The sequence below is a fragment of the Planococcus citri genome, chromosome 2 (assembly GCF_950023065.1).
Source record: "Planococcus citri chromosome 2, ihPlaCitr1.1, whole genome shotgun sequence".
NCBI lineage: Eukaryota > Metazoa > Arthropoda > Insecta > Hemiptera > Pseudococcidae > Planococcus > Planococcus citri.
In genome coordinates this window covers 58,726,207-58,753,963 of record NC_088678.1, presented here as the reverse complement: position 1 = coordinate 58,753,963, position 27,757 = coordinate 58,726,207, and the positions used below count along the sequence as shown (strand labels likewise).

The window sequence follows — 27,757 nt, the reverse complement described above, 5'->3', positions numbered from 1 at the left end:
CGTAGTATATATACCTACCTACTCGTACACTACAGAATGGGGGTTTAAAAAAAAAGAAGGAAAAAATCCAAACAAAATGGGCTTTTGTCTTCATTGATTTTCTCGGTTGGTTATATTTTTTGTACTGTAGTTCAGTGTATTTGCGAGCATGGGTGACCGTTAATATTTCTTCGTACAGTTCACATTGCGGTTGTCTCAGCGTCGTTTTTTTTTTCTTTTTTCGTTTCTGTTTTGGAATCATTCAACGCGTTTTATAATTCGTTAGAGAAATTCGATTTTGGTCTTTTTTTCACTTTTGTTTCGGCGAAACGTTTGGCATTAATGGAAATTCTTTTAACGGGCACTTATGTCGTATTCGGAGCCAAGTTTTTTCTTTTCCTTACTCGAAATTTATATCTTCTTTTCAACAATTGTTTGAAGTTTTACCAAAGATATGCTGCTCCGTATCGAGAACGGTAATCTTTTCCTTACGTATCGCGATCGCATTCGGTGCTCGCGGTGCTCCGAATATCGAATAATTCGACTTTTTTGGTTAACGTAAAACGCACGTCTGGTACAGGGTGTTTCATAAGGGTGGTAATCCATGTGATCCGGAGAAAAGGCATAGAAGTAGTGGACATACTCGTATAATGATGCAAAGCAGCTGTCTCATTCATTTTGAGATGACTGGATGATTTATCAAAAGAGTCTAGATATTCGTATAAAATTTTGAAAGATTTAAAAAATGATGAACGAATCTTTGTTTTTCAAAATTTAATTTTCTCAATTTTTCTGCACTCTAACAATTTGAAAGTAGTCAATTCAAAAAAAGCCGATGTTCGAGAACTCATCGTCAATATTGACCATAAGAAGGAAATGACCGAAGCTTATCAACAGGAAAGTGATTGTGAAATTGATTTTTCGAAAATTTCAAAAGTATAAATATGACCCTCAGACTCCAAAAAAGGTCAATGACCTCAAACCTCAGTTCCGGACCTATATGCAATATAGTTTTTAGCTATTATCATCAAAATTCATTATGAAAACTATGAGAAAGAGGTGATTTGTGCCTTCCAAGGCTATTCAGATGCCATGGAAGGTCAATGACCTTACTCTTTCACATTTTTCTGACCTCAACAGCGACCTTGAAACTCCCCAGTAGACAGATCCTACGAATTCCGGGAGAAAAAAAATAATCTTTACGTTTTTCGAATGTGCTTTCCATCATTAATAATTTTTTTGGATTTTTTGGGAGGGGGAGGGGATGGCGTACAATCTGAACGTGCCAATTAATCAATGCCAACAGAAATTCGTCTGTTGAAAAAAATGTCAGCGAATCTTCGATGCAAAAAAACTGCGAATATTTTAAAAAGTGTCGAGCAAAACTCACACAGTGATTTATCCAGGGGTTCCAAAACTTGCTTGATATCTTTTCTGGAGTCTTTGCTTGGATTAGCACGACTTCCTCACTAATATTTTCCAGAATCTAGGAAATGTTTTTTTTTTTTTTAATTGTTTCACTCTCATGTGCAATGTGTGAGTCACCGATAGTGAGTAGCAAAATTGAAACAAGATAGGATTATTTCTCTGCACAATTTTAGGTGTATTTTAATTGAAATGAGCTGGAAAGCTGAAAAATCCAACTGATTGAAGAAAATCTAAGATTCTTCAAGAATAATATTAGGTAGGTACATCAAGATGTCTCATAAGTAGGACTACGATGTGCTGAAGCAGGACTTTTGCAGCAAAATGTTTCAAATGTTTCAATTTGGTAGACAGGAGCATCAACATTATTCAAGCCAGATTTTTTTTGGGTCATAATTTTTCTATTTCCAAGGAAAACTTACAAAAAATGGAAAAAATCAAAATTCTAAAAGATGAAAAAAAATTGCAAAATTTACCATGTTTGATTGAAAAAATGAAAAAAAACTGGACTACGAATCTGCAATTTTGTGGTTTGGCGAAAAACTAAGTTTTTGAAGCGACCTTAGCAAAAAAAAATTACCTAAGCAATCTTTACTTCTCCATAATTCTTACAAAAAATGACTTTTCTGATATTTTTTGTCCAATAAAGTAGTTCTTTTCGAAAATTTTGGTAAAAGAGAAGTAGGCTACTTGTCAATTCTGGGGGAAAAAAGGAGGAACTTTTACGTAATTTTGGTACAAAATTGGACTTATTTTTGCAATTTTGGTGAAAAACGGGCTGACAAGGGTGGCTTTTGGTTTGGCAAAAAACTATAAACTTTTGAAGCAATTTTTGCAGGAAAAAAGCACCCAGCACTTTTCGATAATTTTGACAAAAAACAGAACTTTCTGACATTTTTAAACAAAAAAGTAGTAGTTTTTGGAAATTTTGGCAAAAACATGTGACTTTTAGATAATTTTGGTAAAAGAGTAGGTATACCTACTCTACAAGCAACTTGTCAAATCCGGCAAAAAAAGTAGTAATTCGACCTAAATTTAGCCAATAGCAGGACTTCTCGAGTAATTTTACCAAAAAATGAGGACTTTTTTGGAATTCGAGACAAAAATTAGAACCTTTTGAATGATTTGACTTGAGAAGAGAAGCAAAACATTTTTTTTTTCGCAATTTTGGCACTTTTTTTGAGGGAGAACTTTTTGACACTTCTGGGAACAAAGTAGATTATACATAACAGAAAAGAACAAGATTTATTTTGCGATTTTCGCAACAAACAAGATTTTTTGGCAATTTAAAAAACGAGATTTTATTTGTAAAAAATATGAATCGGGGCTTTTTGCAACTGAAACTGAAGCTGAAACTGGTTGAAAACTTGAATTGAAAAATGCAAAACTGAAAGCTTGAACTGAAATGTAAAAGTTTTGCCATCACTGCAATTAAAATTCCCATTATATTCTTCATAATTTTTGAGTTTGAATTTGAAATTTGAAGTTTTTGTTACCAAGTAGCGAATTAGTGTACGAAAATTCATGAAAGAAAAAAAAATCATCTTTTTTTTCTTTTTATTTTCTTTTTGAACCTCAAGAAATGATGAAAACTGAAAACTTGAACTGAAAAAGCAAAACTGATACTAAAAACTGAAAACTTGAACTGAAATGAAAAAGTTTCGGCATCACTGTTTTTTTGGCAATTACCTAGACAGTGTTAAGACTTCTTGAATGTTTTTTGACAAAAAGCAAGTATTTTTTGACAATTTTTGGCGAAAAAAGTAGTACTCTTTGGAAACTTTGGCAAAAAAGTCAGATTTAGATGATTGTAGGAAAAAAAGAAAAAAATATAGCACCTACTTTTTTTAAAGAGAGAATTTTTTTTTAGAATTTTCGACAAAAAATAAAACCTGGATTATGTTAGAAAAAACGTTTTAAGTAATATTAAGTATGCAATTTTGGCAATAAACAAGACTTTTGGCAATTCAAAAACCACGAGACTTTATTTGGCAATTTTTACGAAAAGCAGGACTTTTTTGACCATTTTTGGCAAAACATTGATAATTTTGACAAGGAACAGAACTTTTCTGAGAATTTTTGGCGAAAAAGTTTGGAAATTTCGCCAAAAAAAAAAACACAGTTTGTTGTCAAATCCGGCAAAAATAGTAGGACTTTCAGCTACATTTGGCAAAAGCGGGACAGAGACAATTTTGGCGAAAATCGATGCTTTTTATTTGACATTTACGACAAAAATGCGAATCTTTTCAATGTTTTTATTTAAAAACAAAAAATTTCAAGACTTTCTAGACAATTTTGCAAAATTTAAATTTTAGAAAAGGGAGTAGAACTGTTTGGAAGTTTTGACAAAAGGACGACTTCTACATTATTTGACTGAAAACAGGATTTAATCCACTTATTTGGCAATTTTGGCATCTCAAAAAGACGAAACTATAGTTTACAATTAAAATAAATCACGAATTTTTTGGCAATTAAGACAAAAATTAAAACTTTTTGATGTTTCGGCTCGTAAATGTATCAAAATACCAATCAAATAAAGTGTATAAGTAATCATCACATAGGCTACAAAACACTCGACATTTTTTTTCAACCTTTTTCACCTCAACCTCCAGCTCGCGAACACTTCTTCATTCAAAACATGAATCTCACACACGCTCATCTCACTCGATCACATCGAATAGAACAACTTTGGAAATTAATTTCAAAATCGATAAACAGCGAAAGCGAAACGAAATTCTTTAATATTTATTCGTCATAAAAGGAGGGAAGAAGTCCGTTAAGCTCTCACGATTATAGAAATATTCTCATCGCGCCATTCCGTATTCGATTTAAAATTACCGAAACGATCTTGGCAAAATACACGTCCAAAGCTTTATCATCGTTTATATTAAAAAAATTTCAAAACGCCAATAACTTCTACCTTCTGTTGCACTATTGTCCATAAAGTTGAAAGTTTGCTATATGAGCAAAAAACTCGCCAAATGTAAGCCTGAACCGAACATTTTTAATTTAATTTACGAGCTCTTCGATATTGATTTTTTTTCCTCTCTTTTTTCTTTCAATATATAAAGTATAATACTATATACCTACCTGCTCCCTACTATGTATAGTATGTCAACAAACTTACAAACAATGGCCAAAATTTGTAATCGATTAAAATAAAAATGGTGGAATAAATGGACAACGACAACGTTGAACGTCGTCGTACATGTAAGACGCGGACGCCCCATCCCCCTGCAGCCAACCAATACCTATATACTCGTAATTTCCAATTTGTCACGATGATGCTGCGGATAGAATAACATTATTTCTAAGGTGTTAACCGAGAACTGAGAAGTGACGAAGGGTAGAGAGTGTAAAGTGAGCAGAGTAGCATAGACAGAGATGCAAAAGTAGAGCATGAAAAACGAAAGTGAAAAAAAATCACTAGAAACAGCTGAAAGAACTACTTTTTTCCTGTGTAAGTAAAAGTCGAATATAAGCGGAGAACCCGTTAAGATTTCCATTTAGGGATACGACTCGAGGAGCAGGGTATGCGTGAGAGAGAATTCGGCAAGGAGGATGAGGAGGAGGAGGAGGGGGAAAGAAGAAAGACAGAGACAGCAGCAGCCGTCTTACAAATTATTATTTTTTTAGCCTCTCAAACAAAAGGAAACACTAAGGCCGCATTTACTATACCAATCTAAAAGCCCAAGTCGAGCAAAAAAGATAGTTGGGCTAGTTGATGAATTTCGGTATCCGACAACATCTGAACGTGTACCAGAAAGGTTGGTCGGTCGGTCGGTCTTTCGTACTATCAAAACCGAAGCAAAAAAATCCATTTTCAACCTCCATCTTAATTTTTTTACAACGTTTTGCTTCGCGCGTACCATAGCGAACTAAGACTTCAACGTTAAATAATTTATGAACGCGTAAGAATTTTTTTTGGAACCGAGCCACCCCCAGTGCCCTCGAATTCGTCGTCGGTGACGGGGCTAAATTGTAGCAAGATGTTCGATGCTGAGAATCGAAAAGCAAATTTATGATAAATGTGAGCAGGCAAATTAAATAACATAATTTTAAGCCGAATTCGATGCGGCGGCGATGGCGATGGAGATGGCAGATTTTCGGTTTCGCGTCCTGCTCGCGTGTAAAGTTACGCGCGCGTGCGCTAGCTTTCGCGTTTTTATTCTTCTATTTTATTCGCGAGAGAGTATGGTAGGTACAGATATAATAGGCTGTAGCGAATGCGAGCTTTCCGCGTATACCTATATACCTCTACGTGTATAAATATACGATTTCTTTCACAGACATGTACATAACTGTAGCTAAGATAGGTACTTATTACATTACATATTAAATTAACGCATATTTACTATGGAGCTAATTCGCCTACTAGTGTTTATAATTGGGCACCAAGGCACCATAGTTATTCATCCAATGGTATCCCGAAAAAATGTTGTATCTTTTCTGAGAAACGAACTAGAAATAGTAGAGGAAAAGGTACGAATAATATGGACCCCTTTTTGATTTTGGTCCAAAAGTTCGCAGTTTTCAAATTATTAACAAGTGAATCTGTTTTCTAACGAATTGTTTACGTAGGTATAAATTGATTACATTCTGAGTGAATTGTTCGTAAGAGTATTAATTCATTTAAAAAAGAATCATTCATGAACGAATTGATTAATTTATTGAAAGAATCATTCGAGAACAAATTAATCAATTCTTCAATTTATGAATTAATTCGTTCGCGAATGGTTCATTAAAAATTATTCAATTCGTTCGCGAATGATTCACCAAAAATTAAGCAAATGAATCGATTCGTTCGTGAATGATTCACCAAAAATTATACAATTCGTTCGTGAATGATTCATCAAAAAATATTCAATTCGTTCGCGAATGATTCACCAAAAATTAAGCAAATGAATCGATTCGTTCGTGAATGATTCACCAAAAATTATACAATTCGTTCGTGAATGATTCATCAAAAAATATTCAATTCGTTCGCGAATGATTCATCAAAAAATGTTCAATTCGTTCGCGAATGATTTACCAAAAATTAAGCAAATGAATCGATTCGTTCGTGAACGAGTCACTTATACAAATCAATTCGTTCGCGAATGATTCACCAAAAACTATTCAATTTGTTCGAGAATGATTCGCCAAAATGAAAAATTATTCAATTTGTTCGCGAATGATTCATCAAAAATTAATCAATTTGTTCGAGAATGAATCGCCAAAAATTATGCAATTCGTTCGTGAATGATTCACCAAAAATTAAGCAAATGAATCGATTCGTTCGTGAATGATTCACCAAAAATTATACAATTCGTTCACGAAAGATTCATAAAAAAATATTCAATTCATTCGCGAATGATTCATCAAAAAATATTCAATTCGTTCGCGAATGATTTACCAAAAATTATGCAAATGAATCGATTCGTTCGTGAACGACTCACTTATACAAATCAATTCGTTCGCGAATGATTCAACAAAAACTATTCAATGTGTTCGAGAATGATTCATCAAAAATTATTCAATTCGTTCGAGAATGATTCGCCAAAAATTATGCAATTCATTCGCGAATGATTCACTGAAAATTAAGTAAATGAATCGATTCGTTCGTGAACGAGGCACTTATACAAATCAATTCGTTCGCGAATGATTCACCAAAAATATTCAATTTGTTCGCGAATGATTCATCAAAAATTATTCAATTCGTTCGAGAATTATTCGCCAAAAATTATGCAATTCGTTCGCGAATGATTCGCCAAAAATTATTCAATTCGTTCGCGAATGATTCAACATCTTTAAAATAGAAGAGCCGAATTTAACTCAATAAAATCCGGGAATGCCTGAATTAGGATCACCATTCAGTTTTAAGATCAGGAAACTCGTTCACTTTTGGCTGACCTTCCTCATAACACCCATTTTCAACTCAGATTTAACAAATTGAAAATCTGCGCTGGAAAATTCATGAAAATCCAGAAGTGAAAACTTGATTTTTGACGAAATTCTTAAAATCGAAGGCGCCAAAAATGTGAGAAAATCAAAATTTTACCAAATTGATTCAAAAGTCTAAAATTTGGTATGCATCCTATTTTTCCAACCCCCGAATCGATTGGAAACAATTCCGATCTGTTTTAACTTTTGAGCAGTGTCTGGAGCCTTACCGGTGACTTTTCGTATCAAAGTTTTTCGATAGGTAGCTCTGATCTTGAAAAATTACATACCATATCTTGAAAATGAAAAAAATTGCAAATCTCTAGAAGCAGAATTTTGAAACTCATTTAGAACTAGAACTGAAATTTGAGCTAAAACTACGAGTAGGATCAAAAATAGGTGGTTATCAGAACTAGAAAATATGTAATTCCAGAAAAAAAAATTTAGATCCAATCAGATTCAAATTACGTAATTCAGGTTCTTAAAACACATTTTTCCATTGGATTAAAATATCGATCTAATTGAGGGATCGGTTATCAAAATACCTTAAAGTAATCTCAAAATTTTAAAGTAATGTTTTCGAAAAAAAAAATTGTCGAAAAAATTGAGGAGCTTGGAATCAAAACTCACTTTTGCCACCAAAAATCGATATGCGTTTTTTTGCGGATTCGGATACTTCTTCAATTTCTCTATCACCCTACAGAATCCATTTTTCCGAATTCGGCCCCAGTTCTTCACAATTTCGTGTTAAAAAGTGCCCTTGGAGTCAAAAAGTGAGTTTTGACTCCAAGCTATAAAAAAAAACTGTATTTTCAAGGTCGCATGGCAGTCTACAAAGCCAAAATAATTCAATTGCAATTTCGGAAGCATTTTCTGATAGTGAAAATACCGAAAATGGTAGTTTTGAATTTGGAAGTGATGCAACTGAGGAGGTAAAAAATTGAATGTATTGAACGCTCAAAACTTTTAAAGCTCTCTGGAGGCGGAACAAAATACTCTACAGAAAAATGAAGTCGAGGAAAATTGTAGAAAATTAAATTTCCAATCGACGTAATGTCGTTAGTTTTCTTCTAGGGTGCTTAGTTTTCGATATATTTGCAAAAGAAAGTATAATTTTTGGAAAAATTCAGCGCTCAAAACTTTTAAAGCTGTCTGGAGACGGAACGAAGCATTCTACGGAAAAATCAGGTCGAGGAGAATTGTAGAGAATTAAATTTCCAATCGACGTAATGTCGTTAGTTTTCTTCCAGGAGACTTATTTTTCGATATATTCGCAAAAGAAAGTAAAATTACCCCACCTTGGAATCAAAACTCACTTTTGCCAAACTTGATAGCCATACTGCAAGGATATGGCAACTTGAAAAAAAAAAAATTCTCATGGAATCCTATTTAGTAGTCTTACTCAAGAGCTTGACACACTTTGCGGCGTTTTTTTCATCAACGCACTAGGCGAAATCAGTTATTGTCGATTTTCTCGAAACTTTGTCCGATGGCAAAAGTGAGTTTTGATTCCAAGCTCCTCAATTATGGTAAAACTGTTTTTTTTTTTTAAAAAAAAGTTGTCGTGAATTTCTTCAAACTTTGAAAATGCGCATTTTGACTGAACTCGTTCAAGAACCCATCATTATCGACGTTTTGAACGTTACGGAAAATGAATTGACTTGTTTTACCGACTGTTTTTTGGAATTGAAAATTGAATTTTTTCGAATTTTGATTTTTTTGTCATGAGTTTATTTCATAGAGTGAAAGGGGTTTTTCAACTTTATCAACTGATACGTTAAAATAGGAGTCAAATGAGTTGAATTCACCAATCAAAACTTTTTTTTATGTTTTAAATCAAAAAATCGCATTTTTTCGAAATTTTTTAATTTTTTAAAATCGATTTTACGAAATAACGCCATTCCAATTTTTTAATATGCTGTTCAACATATAAAGTTGTCCATAATATATTTTTTTCAGAATTTTTGAGAGTCGGAACGATATGAAAACTACGTTTTGAAACTTTTCGAGCTAATTTTTCGTACGAAAAAAAAGTGGCAACACTGATTTTTATGATATCACCAAAAAGCCTTGTAAAACACCTAAATATTGGAAAAAATTCCATTTTGGTAGGGATCGCGTTTATCGAGTAATCCACTGTTGAAATGGACGATATTTCAAATTTACTGAAAACTTTGACACCCCCTAGCAGCCTTTAAAAAAGGGCTAGAGGGCTGCGATTTACGCCATTGGTCATCCCTTCGGAAGGTCTTTCCACAGGAAAAGTTGAAAAAAATCGCCGACACCCCCCCCCCTATCATTTCTTGATCGAATTGACGTGGAATGACCCATATTACAAAATTAGTCCGTTGGAAAAAAATGTACAATTTTCCCAAATAAGTCACTTAAAACCGTCAAAAATTGCACCAAAATTGAGTAGAATACTTCTAAAACATCGCTTATGTAAGCCTAATAAAATCGCATAAACCATCAAGAGTGTACATTTTGGAAGCATGACCTTGCAAACCCACACAAACAGTTATAATTTTTGATCAAAATCGTACTCTGCCAATCTGCAACAGTTCAGTGTACTTTTGTCTACAATAATCCCTTACATACGCAAACTGTGATATTACGTATTAGGATGTTAATAAAATTGCATAACCAGTTTGCCGTAAATACGTGATTTCATTCTCCATGTTTTATTCCAAAACTGAAGTCTATTATTCTGATTTCGATCAATTCTCATTCATAATTTATTTTTTATGGTTCACAGTAAAATGGTCATACAAATACGTCGTTATCCCTGCTCTGATCTTCCAGAAGATTGAGGGGGGGGGCTTCGCAAGCATTTACACTGTTTTATGATGAAGCTGCCGAACTTTTGTGTGGTTGAACATGGATCGAAGCTGTTTGCGGGATTATAAAGATCATAAATAATAGTGTTTCAAAATTTTTTTTTTTTTTTTTTTTTTTTTTTTTTTTGGTGTTTATAATTACAAGATTATTACACCCTACGTAAGATTATATTAAATTTGTCAGGTTGTGTTTTTTAACAAGAGTAATAAATTTTTCCATTTCGGAGGGGCTGTCAGGGATGGAGAGAGAGTATTCATCTATTTGGAGAGCTAATCTATCTTGGTGTAATTGGGGACAATAGAAAAGTAGGTGTTGAACAGATATAGGTTCAGATGAGCAAAATTGACATGAGGGCTTGGGGGCTTTTAGGTAAAGATGGTTATGTGTAAAAATTAATGATCGAAATTTGAGAAATTTAAAACTGAACTTTTACTGTGAAAACTCAACTTTCTATAAATTTGAAATTTTTTCAATCCACTTGCACTGACCTCCCTCCTCTTTCCTTCCCTTTTCGGTGTCCAGCTAATCATTGAGTTCCAATATCAGCTAATTTTTCGGATTCTACTTCTCAGCACTCTTCTCCCCCCCCTCATTCTATTTTAAAAGTATAAAGTTGAAAAAAATAACAAAAATGTGTTTCTTTATTCGCCAATTTTCCCGATAATTCTTGATTCATTTCCTGACGTTGAAAACAATCCTACTTCGCCTCATAAGTTTCACCCCCTCTTCTATATGGTCCTTTCTTCTCAAGATGTGATTTTTTCACCCAACTCGTTCCACATCTTAGTCGATTTTAATATAACTCGGCTATCCGTTTCTTATCATTTTGGTTTTTCTTTCCAACTTGTCGACTTGGAAAAGTTAATTTTCTAAATTACGCGAGCAAAGTACGCTCAAAACATGTATAAAATGTAATCAAAAACCGTAAGTAAGCTAACGTAAGTGGCGTCGTCGTATCAAACTGAGGACACAACGACGACGAATACTCGGTAGATACTAAAAAGCACATGTTGACCATTTTTTCCCCTTCGCTGCCCTGTTGTGTATTATATTATGTATTCGTCGTGCTCTCGTCGTTGTGTAAGTGTATAACTCGTAAACTCGTAAACGGTACGTTGTGTTTACACGATGCGGTTTAATTTCAAAATTCGCACGACGACTGGCGGTTAATTGAATAACGAAAAACCAAATGTAACGTAACGCTTACACTTACACCTCTTCTATTTACACCATACAAAATACCTACTATAGTTTTAGCTCGTTTTGTACGCGTGTGTGGGGGTAAATAGGGCTTTTAATTTAATAAACTACATTAAAAATGAACACAGATATAATGCACAGCTCTCTCCTTTCTCCTTTCGCTATATGTATACCTATAGTTCATTCTATTCGCGAGGAGTTTACTTATACAAAAGTCGGCCGGGCGGATACAAAATGAAACTATATGTAAATGTGTAAATAGACGTTAAATTTAACGAATATACGACAAAAGTTGATCCCTTCGGCAATCTTAAAATGTGCTGAAATATAATACATATATATATAACTTGACAGTTGTACCTCTTATGTAAAATATACATCGCTATAACGTAATTTGATTAGCGAACATTTCACCTTTTAATACACCGGAGAATATAATTATAATATAAGCGAAATAATACTCGAGTACATGCACGTAATGTATTTGTATGTACGAGTACCTATACGTGTATAATCGTATCATTTTTATCTGAAAAATGCCACGAAGTTTTGGAAAATTTCTTCGCAACACGATTTAAAAATTCGCGCGCCATTGTCACCTCGTTCGTCGCGCGGACAACAAAGTGAAAAAAAAAATTCTCGTCTAATGTACAATACACAATATATGTACTATACAGTATAGTAAAGCACACACAGTATAAAAATGGAACCCCCATTTTACACGAGTTTCCACGCACACAATGTTGATCACGAAGGGCGGATAACTTTTTTACATCATTTTTATGGCGTCGTTCGACAACGCGTTCGGTGTAGTCTGCGTGTATTTTTCTCTCTCTCTCTCGCTTTTTATCTCGTATTATATTATAGGTACCTATTTCGGCGACAAGATGTACATTATACGTATTCGCTAAATAGATTTTACCATTAGCGGACGAATAATTATTGTTGGTCAAGCTAAATCGAGTCGTTATTTTCGATTATGGTTATCGCAACAATTACACTACCTACACCGACATTAAGTAACCGATAGTCCAACATCCTATCTATTTTTTCCTCGATCATATTCTTCAAATTTTAAATATAACTAACTAACGCCCACGCGATATTTTTGATCAAAGGTTTTGGTTGATGGGAAGAATATTATGCTTCGTGGTAATTAATCTTCTTACTCTTTTTTTTTCTGCTGCTCTCGTTCATAAACTTCGACATATTTTTACCTACTATATCGAATAATGAATGAAAAATTATTTCTTTATACGGCGACAAGCCGAAAAAGTTCATTCAATTTCATTTAAATTATGAAAAATTGATTTCGTGGTGGTTATTTTTAGATGAGATTTTTTTTTTAATGCTTCGTAATAATCGCCCTATTCAAGTTGACGAGTAATTTTGCAATTATAATTAACAACGTTCATTTCGCAACTACACAGGCTATAGAAAGAAAATTCGCCATTTGAACTGCAAAAATACGTATACACTGATTTAAAAACAATCGAGTTATTTTTTCGGAGAGATGGATCGAAAAAATGAACCCACGTTTGAATCCAACAATTCCATAATATTCCTTGTTCATCGAATACGAAACAATAAACTCCGATCGTGTATCGCGTAGGTATGTGACTTGACATTTAATTTTTATTCATCTTTGATCAAAATTAGAAACTCTAGTTCTCCCATTCACGAAGTGTTCGGAAACCATCTTGGAAATTGGTTCGTGGAGAAAAAAGTAGAAAAGGAGTTATCATCTTATTCAAATTGAAAGTGATAAGTGATAACTTAAGATTTTTATAGGTACCTAAACCTAATCATTATGAAAATTCGAGGTTTCAGTGATCACTGACGGAAGTTTAATTCTCAGCGTTTTCAAATGTTGACTACATCTAAACACAAAATTGAATTTCTTACTGATAATCTGTGAAATCCTGCCAGCGTAGATCCGTTCAAAGTTCAGATAGTCTTGAAATATGAATCTTCAAAGTACCTAAAACAATAATTTTTCAAGATATGTAAGTATACTCATCACGAATATGCATACAAGAAAATGAGAGTTCTCTCCCTAAAAAATCTGAGCGGCAAAATCCGACCCTTCAACTCGCATTGATGGAAGTGAATGTATTGAAGGTCAGCTCAACTCTTTTGAAACTCATTTTCAACTCTTTCACCACATTCCATATTAAATGAAATATATTAATGCAATGGTATCAATTATGCTTCTGAAGTAAGTAGGTAATAATATCAGAAAAAGAAACTCAGGTAGCAGGGTCGTTGTGATCCGGATCATTACGTGATCCGGATCATGATCCGGATCACATTTGAGTGATCTGTATCCGTGATCCGATCATTTTCTGCAGTAGGAATCGTGATCCGTGATCCGGATCATTATACCACAACGATTCGTGATCTATGATCCGATTCAAAATTTTCCGCAGATCATTTTTTCACGGATCATGTTTTTCACCAGTAATGCTGCATTGCTGCATGTTTTTCCTTTGAAAATTCGATTTTATCAAAAATTAATGGAGTTGAACTCAATTTAATGATAACGAATAATTGGTTTTTCGCTAGGATGCTTAGTTTTTGATTTTTTGACAAAAAACTAAAACTTTTTGAAATTATTTTTTGAAAAATTTGCCAATTGTGTTTCATAATTAAATCGATCTGGAGGCGAAAGGAAGCGTCCTATGAAAAAATTACGTATGACCAAAATTGTTGAGAATTAAATTTCCAATCGACATAATGTCATTAGTTTTTTTCTAGGATGCTTAGTTTTTGATCTATTGACAAAAAACTAAAACTTTTTGAAATGTGAAAATTTCATCTTTCAATTTCTGAAATTTGCAAGATGAGGCTGACTTTTTCCACCCCTGTATAATGTGTTATTGCAATTTTTTGAAAATAAAATGGAGACTACTTTGTTTTTCACGTTTTTGTTCAATCTTTAATTTTAAAAAAACAATTTAGTACTTTATAAGTACCTATACAATTTCCCTGAAATGATCCGAAAAATGATCCGTAAAACTTGATCCGGATCATTTTTTTCTGGAGTTATTCGTGATTCGTGATCCGGATCACAATTTCCCGGGAGATCTTTGATCCGTGATCCGGATCACAAATTTCTGAATGATTCGTGATCCGTGAATCGGATCAAATTTTCGTGATCCGCAACAACCCTGTCAGGTAGTTACATACTTACATAGGTAATCGAATTAAAAAACAAATTCAAACTATGCCCGGTTATAAAACCACTAATATCAACAAAAAACTGAGAAATTTCCTGAGAAATAGTTTTAAAAAAAAAAAAAAAAAAAAAACAATAAAATTACGTTGAAAGTTACCGAAGTAGGTAATGAATTTTCAGTAAATTTGATAAAATTGTTCAAAGATTTTCAAAAAATGAATGAAGCATTTAACATCATTGGTAAAAGTAACAAAACGAAATTGAGTTTCAGAGTTTCAGTAAAATTCGAAAAAATTCAGCAAAATATATTATTATTTTAAAACCCTGCTAAAATCTAGTTTTAAAAAAATAAAAAAAAACGAAAAAGCAATAAAATCACGTTGAAAGTTGCCGAAGTAGGTAATGAATTTTCAGTAAATTTAATAAAATTGTTCAAACGAGGATTTTAAAAAATAAATGGATGAAGCATTAACCAGGGACTGCAACTACTGCAAGCTTCAAAATGAAACTTGGCTTTCGGTTTCTAACTTCCAAAAGAAAAAACTGAAACTTTTGGCTTTAGCAATTAATTCGGCTAGCTTTTGCCAGTTTTGGCTAGCTTTTGACTTTTCTAAAAGCTGAAAGCTGAAATTTTGAATGAAAAATAAGTAAGGGCCATATCCATAGATGTTACATGTTACTTACGGATCACTTAGCTAAGTGGTTAATTTTGATTTAATTTTTCTTGTAAACTACTAAAAATTTCATATTTTTAGAATGATAAATCGATACTTCGGAGCTTCAGAGCCCAATTTTTCAATTTATTAATGGAAAAAATTTCAAAAAATTCCGTCAATAGAAATAATAACAGTAACCAAAACCATTAAAAAAATCTTGGTAAAAAGCTGTATGCAATGAAACTTCTAGCTGGCTTTTGAGTTTTGACTTTTGCAAAATGAAACGTGGCTATATAGCTTTTAACTTCCAAATTTTGGTAAATAATATAAAACTTTCGGCTTTTTTTGGCTTTTGACTTTCAGCTTTTGGCTATAGCTTTCAATCTCTGGCATTAACATCATTGGTAAAAGTATAATAAAACGAAATTGATTGAGTTTCAGTAAAATTCAACTAAATTCAACAAAAAATTACATAGGTAAAACCTTGTCTTATGAAACATTAAAACATTTCAGTAAAATTCACCATGAATAAAATTGCACAAAAAAGTATAAAAAACATATCAATAAATGATATATGTACCCAAAAACACACAAAAAAATGCGTTAAAATGAATTATATGTACCTACTTACCGAACACTGAAAATATTTTGGCAAAATTAACCAAAATACGAGTAAAACTGCATCATTTTTTTTAAATCCGAAAGTAACTGAAAAACAAGAAAATAAAAAATGTATTATTATTGAAAATCACTAAACAGTTGAAAAAGAAGGGTCATTTGCGTTACTTCGAATAGACTCGGTACATTCTCCATCCGTTGTGCGACAACTGCAAACTTGAGCGGTCCGCCTAGCTCCTTTAATAGGCAACCATTCAATCATCATTGATAATATTTTCATTTTCGTCTCAAAACGTTTTCAAAATGCATTGAAAATGAGTACGTTTCTTTGCACCTATAATTTTTACAAACATTGAGACTTAATTAGTTTTCATACAGTATACAATATCAATAAGTACATAATACATCGCCTCTCAAATAAGCCCACAGAAATTGATCTAAGTACTAATACAATATGTTCAATGTCAATGATACATCAGGAACATCAATACACAAAAACAATTCCTTTAAAAAAAAAAAAAAGAACAACCCATTCCATAAAACGAAGATAAACTCCATCAACGATTCAAGTAAAGAACAAAAATTCGCAAAATAGTCGAAACATTTTCGCAAATATTTTCAAAGTAATAATTTAGAGCATGACAAGCGGCGGTACTATGGGTAATACAGCAGTACGAAAAAGCTTGTATACAAAGCTTCTTCTCCTCACGAGTTGTATTTGAACGTTACCAGTTTGCAGTTGCGTATTTAATTAAAATCATTCTACATATATAAATGTTTACACAATATTGTAGCGATTGTCCTTTGTATATGTAGAGCTTGTAAAACAGCTACACCGTGAGTTTTCAACGGTACCTTAAACATTTAGCTGCGAGTTAGAGAGTAAACGTGGCATAGCAGAGTTTGAAATGAAAATAATTCGCAGCACTGGAAATGAGAGTAATCTTTATTAAAAGTGGAAAAAAATTAAACGCGAGGTTTCCGTTTGAAATAAATCGCGCATTCTGTTTGATATTTCGTCGTATTTGTACACAGTTGGTTGTACCTACATGTGCGTGTCGTACTCTACATACATGGCCGCAAAAAAAAAAAATGAATATTGTACGTTTTTCAACCGCATTCGCGGTATTTCGAAATATCCCACCGTAAAAGAAATGTACCGACTATTTGTTATATTTAAACTGGGAATGAAATAGTAAATTTCAGCATCCACTTATCTGTTTCCCTCTTTACATCGGTACATACGTATACGAATATACGAAAGCGCCAACTTATTTAAAAAGATTAATGGAGGCATAAGCAAAATGATTCTTTACTAGATTTTATTTTTGGCAATTCTTGAACCTTAAAATTGTAAGTATACTTATCTGCTCGGCTTTAGGAAAAAAAGTACTTTTTTTATACGCTTGAAAGACGTGCGACAAAGAAGATGACGACTATGATGGGTTTTTTCCTTTTCTTTCTTTCTTTTTTTTTTTTTTAAATTTACTTTTTCAATGTTCAAGCGTTGTAAAACGCCAGATAACGAGACTCTTTATACGAGCACTATACTTTACTACAAGTTGTACCTACCTGCTATTTTGGAATTTAGATGAACGAACGTTTTCGATCGTTCGATAATTTTGTACTAGGTACCTATCGCGCGCGGTAGTACCTACACAGACAAAAGACTTGATATTAATTGTTTTTGTCACCGAAGGTATACAACTTATCTTTGTATCGGCGATTCTGCTACCTCTAAAGTGAAAACTTTTCTCTCAACAAGTCGAGCTGTTTTGTTTAGTTTATAAAACGCGTGCATTTATCCAATGTTAACGTAGATTTTACAACAACGTCGAGTCGTTTTTTGATAGTGGTACTTTACTCATTAAATGTTTTTTGTTTATGTGTAGGATGCGTACAGAAGATGGGTTTGCGCTTCGTTAATTCCTCATTGGAAAGAACGTCATAAAATAAAACCGTGTCGAAGTATTTGTCATGAAGTCGAGCAAACCTGTCCATGGTTCCTGCCAGCTGAAAAAACTCCAGGTTATCCAGCTCAATATGCCGGCGAACCTATTTTCCAATGCATAGGTAATATTATCATCATTTTCTATTCTTATAAAATAAAATAGGTAATGTGGGAAGAAAAAAATGATGAAAAATTGAAACACAAACCTGAACCGAAAACAGAAGTGTAATAAACATGAACGATGAAAGTCTTAGCTCTCATTTCTGCAACCGGCAGATTAGTCTTGAAGCCGAAGATAGAATCTTAGGACCACATTAGCTGTTCTAAACAAAACAATATTTTTTAAATTTTCACTGCAACTTGATCAACTGAAATTCATGTAGATTAAACGGCATTAAATGTATTTAGACAATAGACAATGTGCACAGATGAGATATTATATTGTATGTACCTACTAATTAACGTTTTTCCTTCCGCAGATGAAAACATACCAGAAAATGGTGAACAATTATTGCGGTCAACATACGGAAGCGCGTGTTGTTACGAGTACTGCAAAAAGCGTCGAGCCGGAGCCATGCCACCAGTTGGTTATCATCAAGAGAACCAACAAAATAGCTACGAAATTGGATCTTGCATAGTAGGCTGCGATGACTCATCTTCAAACGATCCGTCCCATGAACCTAAAAATGGATTATGTCAACCGCCTTCTTCTACGAGTACGACAGCTTCGAATTTACCAGATAAGAGTAGCAATTCGCCTACAATACCGTTTGTCAATTTTCCTTTATCGTCGTGTCCGTCTTCTGATTCAGATTCTACCTCATCGAACGATGCTACTGGGTTGGAATCGTCTTCTGCAACTAGTAAGAGTGCTCCTTTTAATTTATTGATATTAACGTTAATACTTTATTTGTACGTTACGAACGTGAAGATAGATGATTGGAGATGATTGATAATAAATTGAAAATAGTTGTGCGTAAATCGTCAAGTAACCATGCGAGCAGTCGTACAAATCCGTCGCTTTCGATTGTTATTATTATAATGGCTAATGTAAGACTGATAATATGATGAAGAACGAACTGTTTCCTTAAATGCAAATCTCGGTTCGAGTCATTGTTCGCAGTTATATTCGTGTATAATTTTTTTCTTTATTATTTTATTACCTATTATTTTTTTTTTAGAATTTTATTCGTTGTATTGAATTGACGTTTTGTTATGGAACTACCTATATACCTAAATTACCGTTTTAAGGTATAATTTAGTTGAATTTTAATGTTCATAAATTTTTTCTTATAGGAAATTCAACGTATTTATCATCATCGCTGATAACTCCATTTACTTACCTATTTGAACTTTTGTTGCTCAATCATACTAAATACTTTTAATATTATTACGGCTTCTGTTGCAAAAATGTCGTACTAACTTTTATATTTTTCAACCATAAATGTTCGTGGCAGTCGTTAAATGATTTTGATTCGATAGGTACAGTGAGATTGATTTGACATGTGATAAGATGGATGCTCAAGTCGAAAGCTATAAATCTCGATGAACGATGAACTGATCATTGAAAAAGTGAACATGGAAAAAAAAAGCAATGCATTCCATACCTACTTAGATGAAAAAACTTTTTTCAAAAATTTCGGCAAACACAATCAAGCACCTAATGAAATGATTGTAATTATTCCCAAACCTGAGATAAACATTCGGAATATGGATTCATAAGGTCATCTTCAGTGAAAAAAATACTTTATAAGTAATACCTAGCTATACGTAGCTTCAACTGCTTCAAGCCGCTTGAAAGGATCCTACTCGTATCAGCATGATAAATGAAATGATCTTTACAACAATTCATTTCAATTTTAACTGATTCGTGTTTGAACATTCTATTAAGGCTTCGTGATACGTAAATGATTGAAGTGTCGTAAAATAAATACCAGAACTCCAGAAGGTGCATTAAATAAGACTCCTTGGCTGAAATCTTATCACATGTCAATTTCAGCAAATTGATAGTAAATTAATTCCGAATGATGAGAAGTAAAATGAGAGTAATTGTTGCCAATACTAACTAAATGAATTAAAGAATGAAGATGACGCAATCTTCCATCATTTAGCATTTACGTATACCTATTTACCTACCTTACACGGTCGTAGAATGATCGAACTTTTTTGATACGACTATGAACAACCCGAACAAAATCTTGACGTGGATACTATTTTGTGCGCTAATATCTCCAAGTATAGGTAGGTTGTTGATTAGATAATACCGTAGATTAACTCGAATTAATCTATGACAATACATACTCAACTATCCGGGTACTGGACGTCATCGGTTCGAATCCATTGTTGAATTTTTGTTCTGTTATATTAATCTATAAGTTTTAAAGAAAATTTTATAAAATATCTTCCATCCTCCAACAATGAACTTCCGAATTTGATTGATTATACCCGCACTTCTGTGAAACGGCTTCGTAAAGAGATTGCTGGAGAAGCAAATTTACGTATACAAGTGTGTGCATTTTTTATACATATTCGACTACCAACTGAATTGAAAAATTTCCAAAATAATGTCTTCGAAAAAAGCCACATCTTTCGTATCCACGATTTCAAAAATTGAACTCTTCAAGGCTGATTGATACACCTGTAAAAAAAAAGACAGAAAGTGGCATTTATCGAATACCTATAATTGATTATTCTTTTGATCAAAACGAATAGGCTAATTTCAGGTAGTTTCTTATACATATAAAAAAATGAGAAAAAAAATAAATTGAAAATGATGTAAAGTGTAGGTATATAAGTATATCTCTTTTGACGCTGTGGGGATCATGATTATTTTGTTTGTTGGAATAATTTTGATTTGTTTTTTTACGAATGTAATAGGTACTTAGCTACCAACTAACCTGTTAACTATAAAAATATACCTAATAAATTGTCAATTTAAGTTGATGTTAAAATTTTAAACGGTTTTAGTGATATGTAGAATGTACCGTATGTATAATTCAAATTTATATTATTAAAAAAATGTAATACTGTTACTAATCTACAAGTATACAGATATGGGGCTTTCATATTACCTCTGTAGGTTAATAATCTGGTCATATAACGTCCATGTACAACAGACGTCAAGTTCAACTAATGAAATTTGAATATTTTTTTCATTAACCTATAACTACATAGATGATACCTGTACTTATGTTATCTGTTGTTATTGTTATTTACGATATAATTTATTTCTCAATGTTACTAAATTTTAGTAGATTTTGTTGCAAATATTTTAAAAATAAACAATATTGTAATTATTAGTACTATTAAATTAATATGTACCCAGTAAACTAATTGTATTATTGTTATTGCGTTATAATACCATGTTATTTATTATTATTGTTACATTCCTAACGTTATTGTGATTATTAATGTATTATATGGTTATTCTGTTAAATCGTAGTGCTCGGTAGATCATGCAACATATGTTCCCTGATTATATTTTACTTTTATACCAATTTATATGCGAATATTCTTAAGCAAACATTCGTTTAGTTGAAATTTAAATTCAATTTTTAAAAAAATGGAGTGGCATTTTTTTGCTATTAGTTGTTGTACCTATTTAATATTATTTTAGAATAAAACAGAATAAAAATAAAATAAAAAAGTATCTTCCTAAAAAAAAAAAACCATTCTATAGATAATTTGCTTCTGCTAGGTATGTAACGAAATGCTTAAAATGCTGTTTTTCTTTCCAAAAAGAAAAAAGTTTAAAAGTACCAAGTCATTCTTATATAAAATGCATTCTTCATTTTTCTTCTCTCAGTAAACTGCGCGATTTGACGTAACAGCGATGAAATAAACATTATCATTTCGCTCAATGGTGCACCTAGACTTATTTACTTGTGTTGATCATCTTGATGTATGTAATTTTCCCTATATTATTAGTCAGCAAAGTTACACTTACGAAACAAATTGAAGATTTTTAGTATTACCTACCTAAAATTGTTCTATGATCATTGATCACGTTCCAACAAAGGCATTTGCCTATAGCGATTGATCGATTAATTATAATGTTCGCAAAATCTAATCTAGATACGTACTTACGTTTGCCATTTCACGCACTTATAAATTATTACTAAAACAATCATATTTAATTTTTTGATCTAAAATTATACGTAATGTGTTTATTATATGGGACCAAATTGTACGAAAATATTGAAAGCATTCCTTTCGATGCATTTCTCATCACCCCAGCTAACCTCTCTTTAAAATTTATCTTCTGTTTGGATGTCAATTAAAACGTGAGAGTTTCAAGGAGAATTTTCCATAGGTATTGAATTTTGATTTTTCAATTCTCAAAGTTAATTAAAATTCATTTGCTTGATTACGTCGATTAGGTTCAAAATAAATTATCGAGTTACCTACCGAATTTAATACCTAACTAAATACAAAATTGACTGCACATCTTTACCTACCTAGTGGTGAAATAATTCTTTCCAATTAAAACTTCATCGGTATAATACTTTTGAATGCATTAAATTCCAACCTAAACTAAAAAAAAATCAAGCAATATAGTTTCTCAAAAATCATTATATAGTTAGAATGCTGTACTTATTGTACTCGAAAACTTTTTTTTAGCGTGTATTTCACTTTTTTATACCTTATTCTTATTCAATTTGTACTTACATTATGAACAGTCGTCATTACGTGACATTTATTTTCTTCTTTATCATGGCTGATATTTTCAATTTCACATTTATAGATCATTACGCCCAGGTAAGTGTAAATTTTTCCTCAATACTGTAAACTTGATGGTATGATGAATGATGGTATAGTTAGCATCAAACATTTCAAGATCAATCTTTTATTTTGACCTGTAAACACATGGGAAAACATACTCTTTACATTTGAGAAGTAAATTAAATGATCTGTTGTTTCAATTCTATCGCGTTTCTATAACCCTTCTTATCCCAAATGCATTTCGATATCATCAGAAGGCCTAGACTGATTTAAAAAAATTAAGGCCGGTGTTATCTGATGATTATTTTTTCAATTCTTTATCGTAAACTCGTGTTAAAATTGCATTGTGATTATTTTGGTTTAAAAAAAGAAAAAAATGATTGAAAGTACGTTCATGATTAACTCATAATTTTCCTATATACTACATTCACACCTTGATAGGTAGTAAATTTACCTACACTAAAAATCTATTCCTATAATGTACATTGAAAATATCTTAGATTACAGCAAAAAAAGCGTCCGCCTTTTGTAGTATTTTTTTTTTTTTTTTTTTTTTTTTTCATTCTTGTAATAATGAAATTTTAATCATAACGATTTTTCTTCTTATAGCAGCAAATTCGTTATTTGTTTTTATGTTTTACTATTGTTATTACGATACATTTATTTCTTATATACAAATTATACTTAACTGTTGTATTATTAAAAATGTTATTTGTATTATCACCATGTCGTTTATTTTTTGTAATATTGTTTAGTAAGTGTACATTTGTTACTTATAAACAGTGCAGTAAAGCTTATTCAAAATGTAAGGCTGGCCAAAGTTTTGAAAATTGAAATCATTCAACAGCAATACCTATCTAACCTATACTAAAATATATTTACCTATAGAACCAGCTGAACATATGATACAGAAGTATTACTGCACTAATTATATAGCCAAATATGTACGAATGGAAAATTGTTATTTCAATTGTTTTCGTTGAAAATCTACATATTTATATAGTTTATTCATTATATAAATTTTACGTCGTTACGTTAAAATGTACTGTTTACATTCCACGTGCCAAATTCGTCCTAAAAAATTGACTCGATAATAAAGAGTAAAGTAATTACTAAAATTCGTACCAATTTAATATACTTTTGTAAGTTTTTATCGGAATTGATTTTTTAGTAACTTCTTATTTATGCAGATTTGAATTGTAAATATTTTAAGATTGTGGAATTACGTTCCTGCGTACGCTAAATAATGGAAAAATGTACGATAAATGTAGATTTAAAAAAAAAAGGCCTGCCTTTAGCGTGTAATTAACCAAGAGCTGTCCGATGATCGTATTGTCGTAGATTGGCATATTCACAACCATCTTATCATGATTATTGTAAATATTGCTCTATGAAATACATTTTGAATAAGCATCTTTATCGTTTTACTTTTCACTTACCCGTTGAAATTGAAAAAAAAACGTGCAATCTTATTACCTACCTACTTTCGATTACCCTTTTAGATCCGAATTGATATTAAATTTGAAAATTTTTCTAAAGTTATTAGTAGCATATGTTACATAACATCGAGATTCCAATACCTACTCTCAGCAAGCATACGATAATATATAAATTTCAAAATGTGAATAAGCTTTAAAATGACAAGCGAGAAAAAGTTTAAAATTATACTTTTATAAGTAATGATTTGTAGAAATGTGAATTTTAGACACGACGAATGTTATTTATTCGAAATGCATTTAGAATTTTCCCCTTTTTTTATTATTCTTTCGTTGCAATCGTAATGAAAATTGTTAGCGTAAATTTTGTAAAATAAAAAAAAAACTTAATTGTTTAAGTAAACTTGCAACGAATAGTCGTTTCGTGTCTGTATAAAAGAAAAAAAACGCAACATGAACGCGACAGCTACTGTTAAGGTCGCGTTAATTCAGTGTTGAAATAATTAAGATATAAGGCCTAATTACTAATAAATAGTTGATATTTTCGTTAAGCAACGTAATATTTTATAAATAAACTGTTCATTTCGAAATTTCGAACTAAACGAGATTTTAGATAATGTACATTCTAAACAAATACGAATTTCCGTATTAATGTTTTAAAAACTACAAAACTCTCTTATGTAATGTTAACCACTACGTTAAAATTTACTTGATCGTAATAATTCGAATACAGTTATTTATTATTAAGTTACGTTCATTGTTATAATAAACGAATATTACCATTTTAAGAATTTGTTTGTTCTTCTTTATTTATTTTCGTCGTGTAGGTACTTTCATGAATCTCGTCTAGTCGCCGATCAGTTCTGCATTTTCAAGATGTAGGTAAGTACTCTGAAAAGAAAAATGAATGAATTTTCGACGATCATTATTTCTTATTCGAGGAACGAAAAAATTACTTGAGGAGATTCCTTTCGTAGAGCTTCTAAAAACAACACTATTATTACAACAATTTTTCAGTTCTCACTAAAATCAGAAATGGTCAATCGATACAGGTAATCGTACAAAAACAAAATATATATATCTATAACTATCTATCTATTCTAACAGTCGCCATCAGAATCTTCAAGTACCAAGATGTACTTATTGATTTTTCATCATTGGCGACAAAATGAAGAAAGGGAAGAGGAAAAGAGAGGAAAATAGAATACAGAATAGGAAAAGCAAAGGTAAGAGGAAGATCAAGCCAGCACAAGCACAACAAGCACACCCGAACACAGCAAAAAAACACACACAAAGCAAAACACATAGGTACACACTACACAAAGCAAAACATACACAATCATAACACAGGACACACATGCCATGCAGAGCACATAGGTATCACAGATATACATATAATACATAAAATAATACACTATGGGTAGCCTGAATACACCTATTAATATATGTAGGTACAATACCAATTGCAGGAATCATTCAAAGGACTGCAGTCACGTTACCAGCTCTCAGCTTGGTCATTAGCTCATTGTTTCCGGTCATCTCAGTTTCAGGTGTCGTTCTCTTGTTCTTAAAAAATTGAACTAGCAATGCGCTCAACATAATAGGTACCTAAGCAAAGAAACAATGCATTAGAAAAGATCAACATTAAAATTAACATAGCACACCTCCGTAGGACTTCGGTTGTATGAGTCAACGTGTTTAATCACATATGCAGGTTCAACATTACTCAGTCTTTTGGTTGAGTAATGTCGAAATTTGAGAAGAAATCACATATTGTATTGAGAAGAAATAATAAAACGCTAAAAAGCGAGTATATTATGGACTGCTACTTCGACGAATCTTCTTGGAACACTCTTCTGGGTGGACAGCTCTTTCTTCTATTCTTCTATTTTCGCCGATCAATGATGAACGACAGGTAAGCAGAATTCATCTTCTCTGTTGGAATCCGGGTTCTGACTGGATGTCGATGAAAAGCAGTAAAAACTGCTATTTTATTGTAGAAGAAATAAAAAGTAGTTAAAACTACTATCACATCGTGAAGAAATAAAACATGCAGCTCAGCTGCTACATCGATGAATCTTCAATCTTCTCGGAACAAAACATCAACATCACACGAAATTAAGAAAAGACACCAAAGCTATTCTGGTAGCACAAATTACGTTAAAAAACCGAACACAATGCGAAATACAAACTCAGCATCGTCTTCGTGCGCACTGTAAGTGCATAGTGACATTCGTACTGATAAAGCAAAACACAAACATGACTACTGACAAGAACCAAAACATAAATAAACGAATCGCGTACCTAGGTACGGTACGTAGACATTTCAACAGGGGGTATCAAAACAGGAGCAAAACAAAATCCACTGTAAACTAAAAAATATCATCAAACTTTTCTTGAAGAATATTACTTACAATAACCATAATTCGAAATAATGTACGATAGGAACATATTTGAACCAACAACATGTACCATGTACCTAACCAAAAGATGTCGATTAACCGACAATATAATGAAAACAAACAACATCACGATTACATTACAGGCCCATGATACTGTTTTTAGTATTAGGCATATTGTAAGAAGCCACGAACCGTCCATACAGATTCGGTCATCTCCCGTGTTTCAACATAAGCAATAATAAAAATTATACCTACGACGCAGATGCCAGCGACGGCTGGAGAATTTGTATGCCAATTCGAGGATTAGTACAATAGGCTTCGTACCAAAATTTGGCATCACAGAACTGTAGATCTCTTTCCAAAATCCTACGAATATTCGTACAACGAAACAACGAATAAAATACCTAAATATAGAACATGAAAGGGTTAGGATCTAAACTTACGAATGGAAGATTGAAAAGAGAGAACCGAGACTGAAGTGCGAAAGCAATAGGTTTACCAACTGAGAAAATGAAATGATTTTCGACGAATTGTGAAGTTTATTTTCCAAGCGAAGCAAGAGAAATAATTCAAAATTGCTGAGAATCGTTCATTTCATCACTTGAATAAGACGCTATTGTTCCCACAGGTGGATGAAATACGTTACACAATAGGTATCTGAATAACTCTACCAACTACCAAAGAATAGCAAAATGAATCATCACATACATAGGCTTACCAATATCAACTTCGAAACGAAATAAGAAAATCTCATCATCGAATATGAACTAAACACTACACAAACACACCGATTCAGACTGAAAAACACGAAAATGAAACTATAAAATTGCAGACATTTTCAAAAACTAAGCAATTACGTAACGTATTTCACAAAAAAGGGGCTTAAGAAGTGATGTGAAAAACACTAATGAGGGGGTTCAATAACGTGATTTAGATTACCAAAATTGGAAAAACCGAAGAAAAACGTTGAAATTTCTCACACACGAAACACCGGAAATTAAAATATACCATTAGGCATTTACTTACAGATCCAAAACTGTATACGTAGTACGTAGTTTAGCGAAAGAAGAAGAAAAAAGTCGAAAGCATCAACCGGATATAATTATGTAGATAGGTACACGAATTCGAAAATGAAACCTTTCAATTACGATTACTTTCGTACATAATAAGTACATACCCATCGTTCAGGTTCAGACACCATTAACAAAAACCATAAATACGACTCAAAAAACAAACCCAACAAGCTAATTAGTTATGGACATCATTTTACCGATTTTCTTGAATAAAATAGAACACAAATCGAAAGAAATAACGCACATTTTACCTTATTTTTACGAATACAGCAACTCTTAATGCACACGAGACAAAACTTTCGTATAACGGTCGCACGATCAGGAACAAACGAGAAAACTGTCGAGTTGGAAAAAACC

The 27,757-nt window shown here is 32.4% G+C and overlaps 1 protein-coding gene and 1 long non-coding RNA gene across 2 annotated transcripts in view; one reads left to right on the top strand and one right to left on the bottom strand.

Annotated features, from left to right (window-relative positions):
- The window catches only part of Mid1, a 53,760-nt gene extending 29,042 nt beyond the window's left edge, over positions 1 to 24,718 (top strand). The window contains exons 3-4 of the mRNA XM_065351769.1: positions 17,709 to 17,889; positions 18,247 to 24,718. Of these exons, the coding sequence (XP_065207841.1) occupies positions 17,709 to 17,889; positions 18,247 to 18,716 (651 nt within the window). The 3' untranslated portion in view covers positions 18,717 to 24,718. The remainder of the gene's footprint in view (positions 1 to 17,708; positions 17,890 to 18,246) is intronic.
- Positions 24,704 to 26,248, bottom strand: LOC135836753 (uncharacterized). Its single transcript, XR_010557077.1, has 2 exons — positions 24,882 to 26,248; positions 24,704 to 24,816 (listed from the first exon to the last, which is right to left on the bottom strand). It is a non-coding gene; the product is annotated as an uncharacterized LOC135836753 (long non-coding RNA).
- Between the last annotated feature and the right edge of the window lie 1,509 nt (positions 26,249 to 27,757).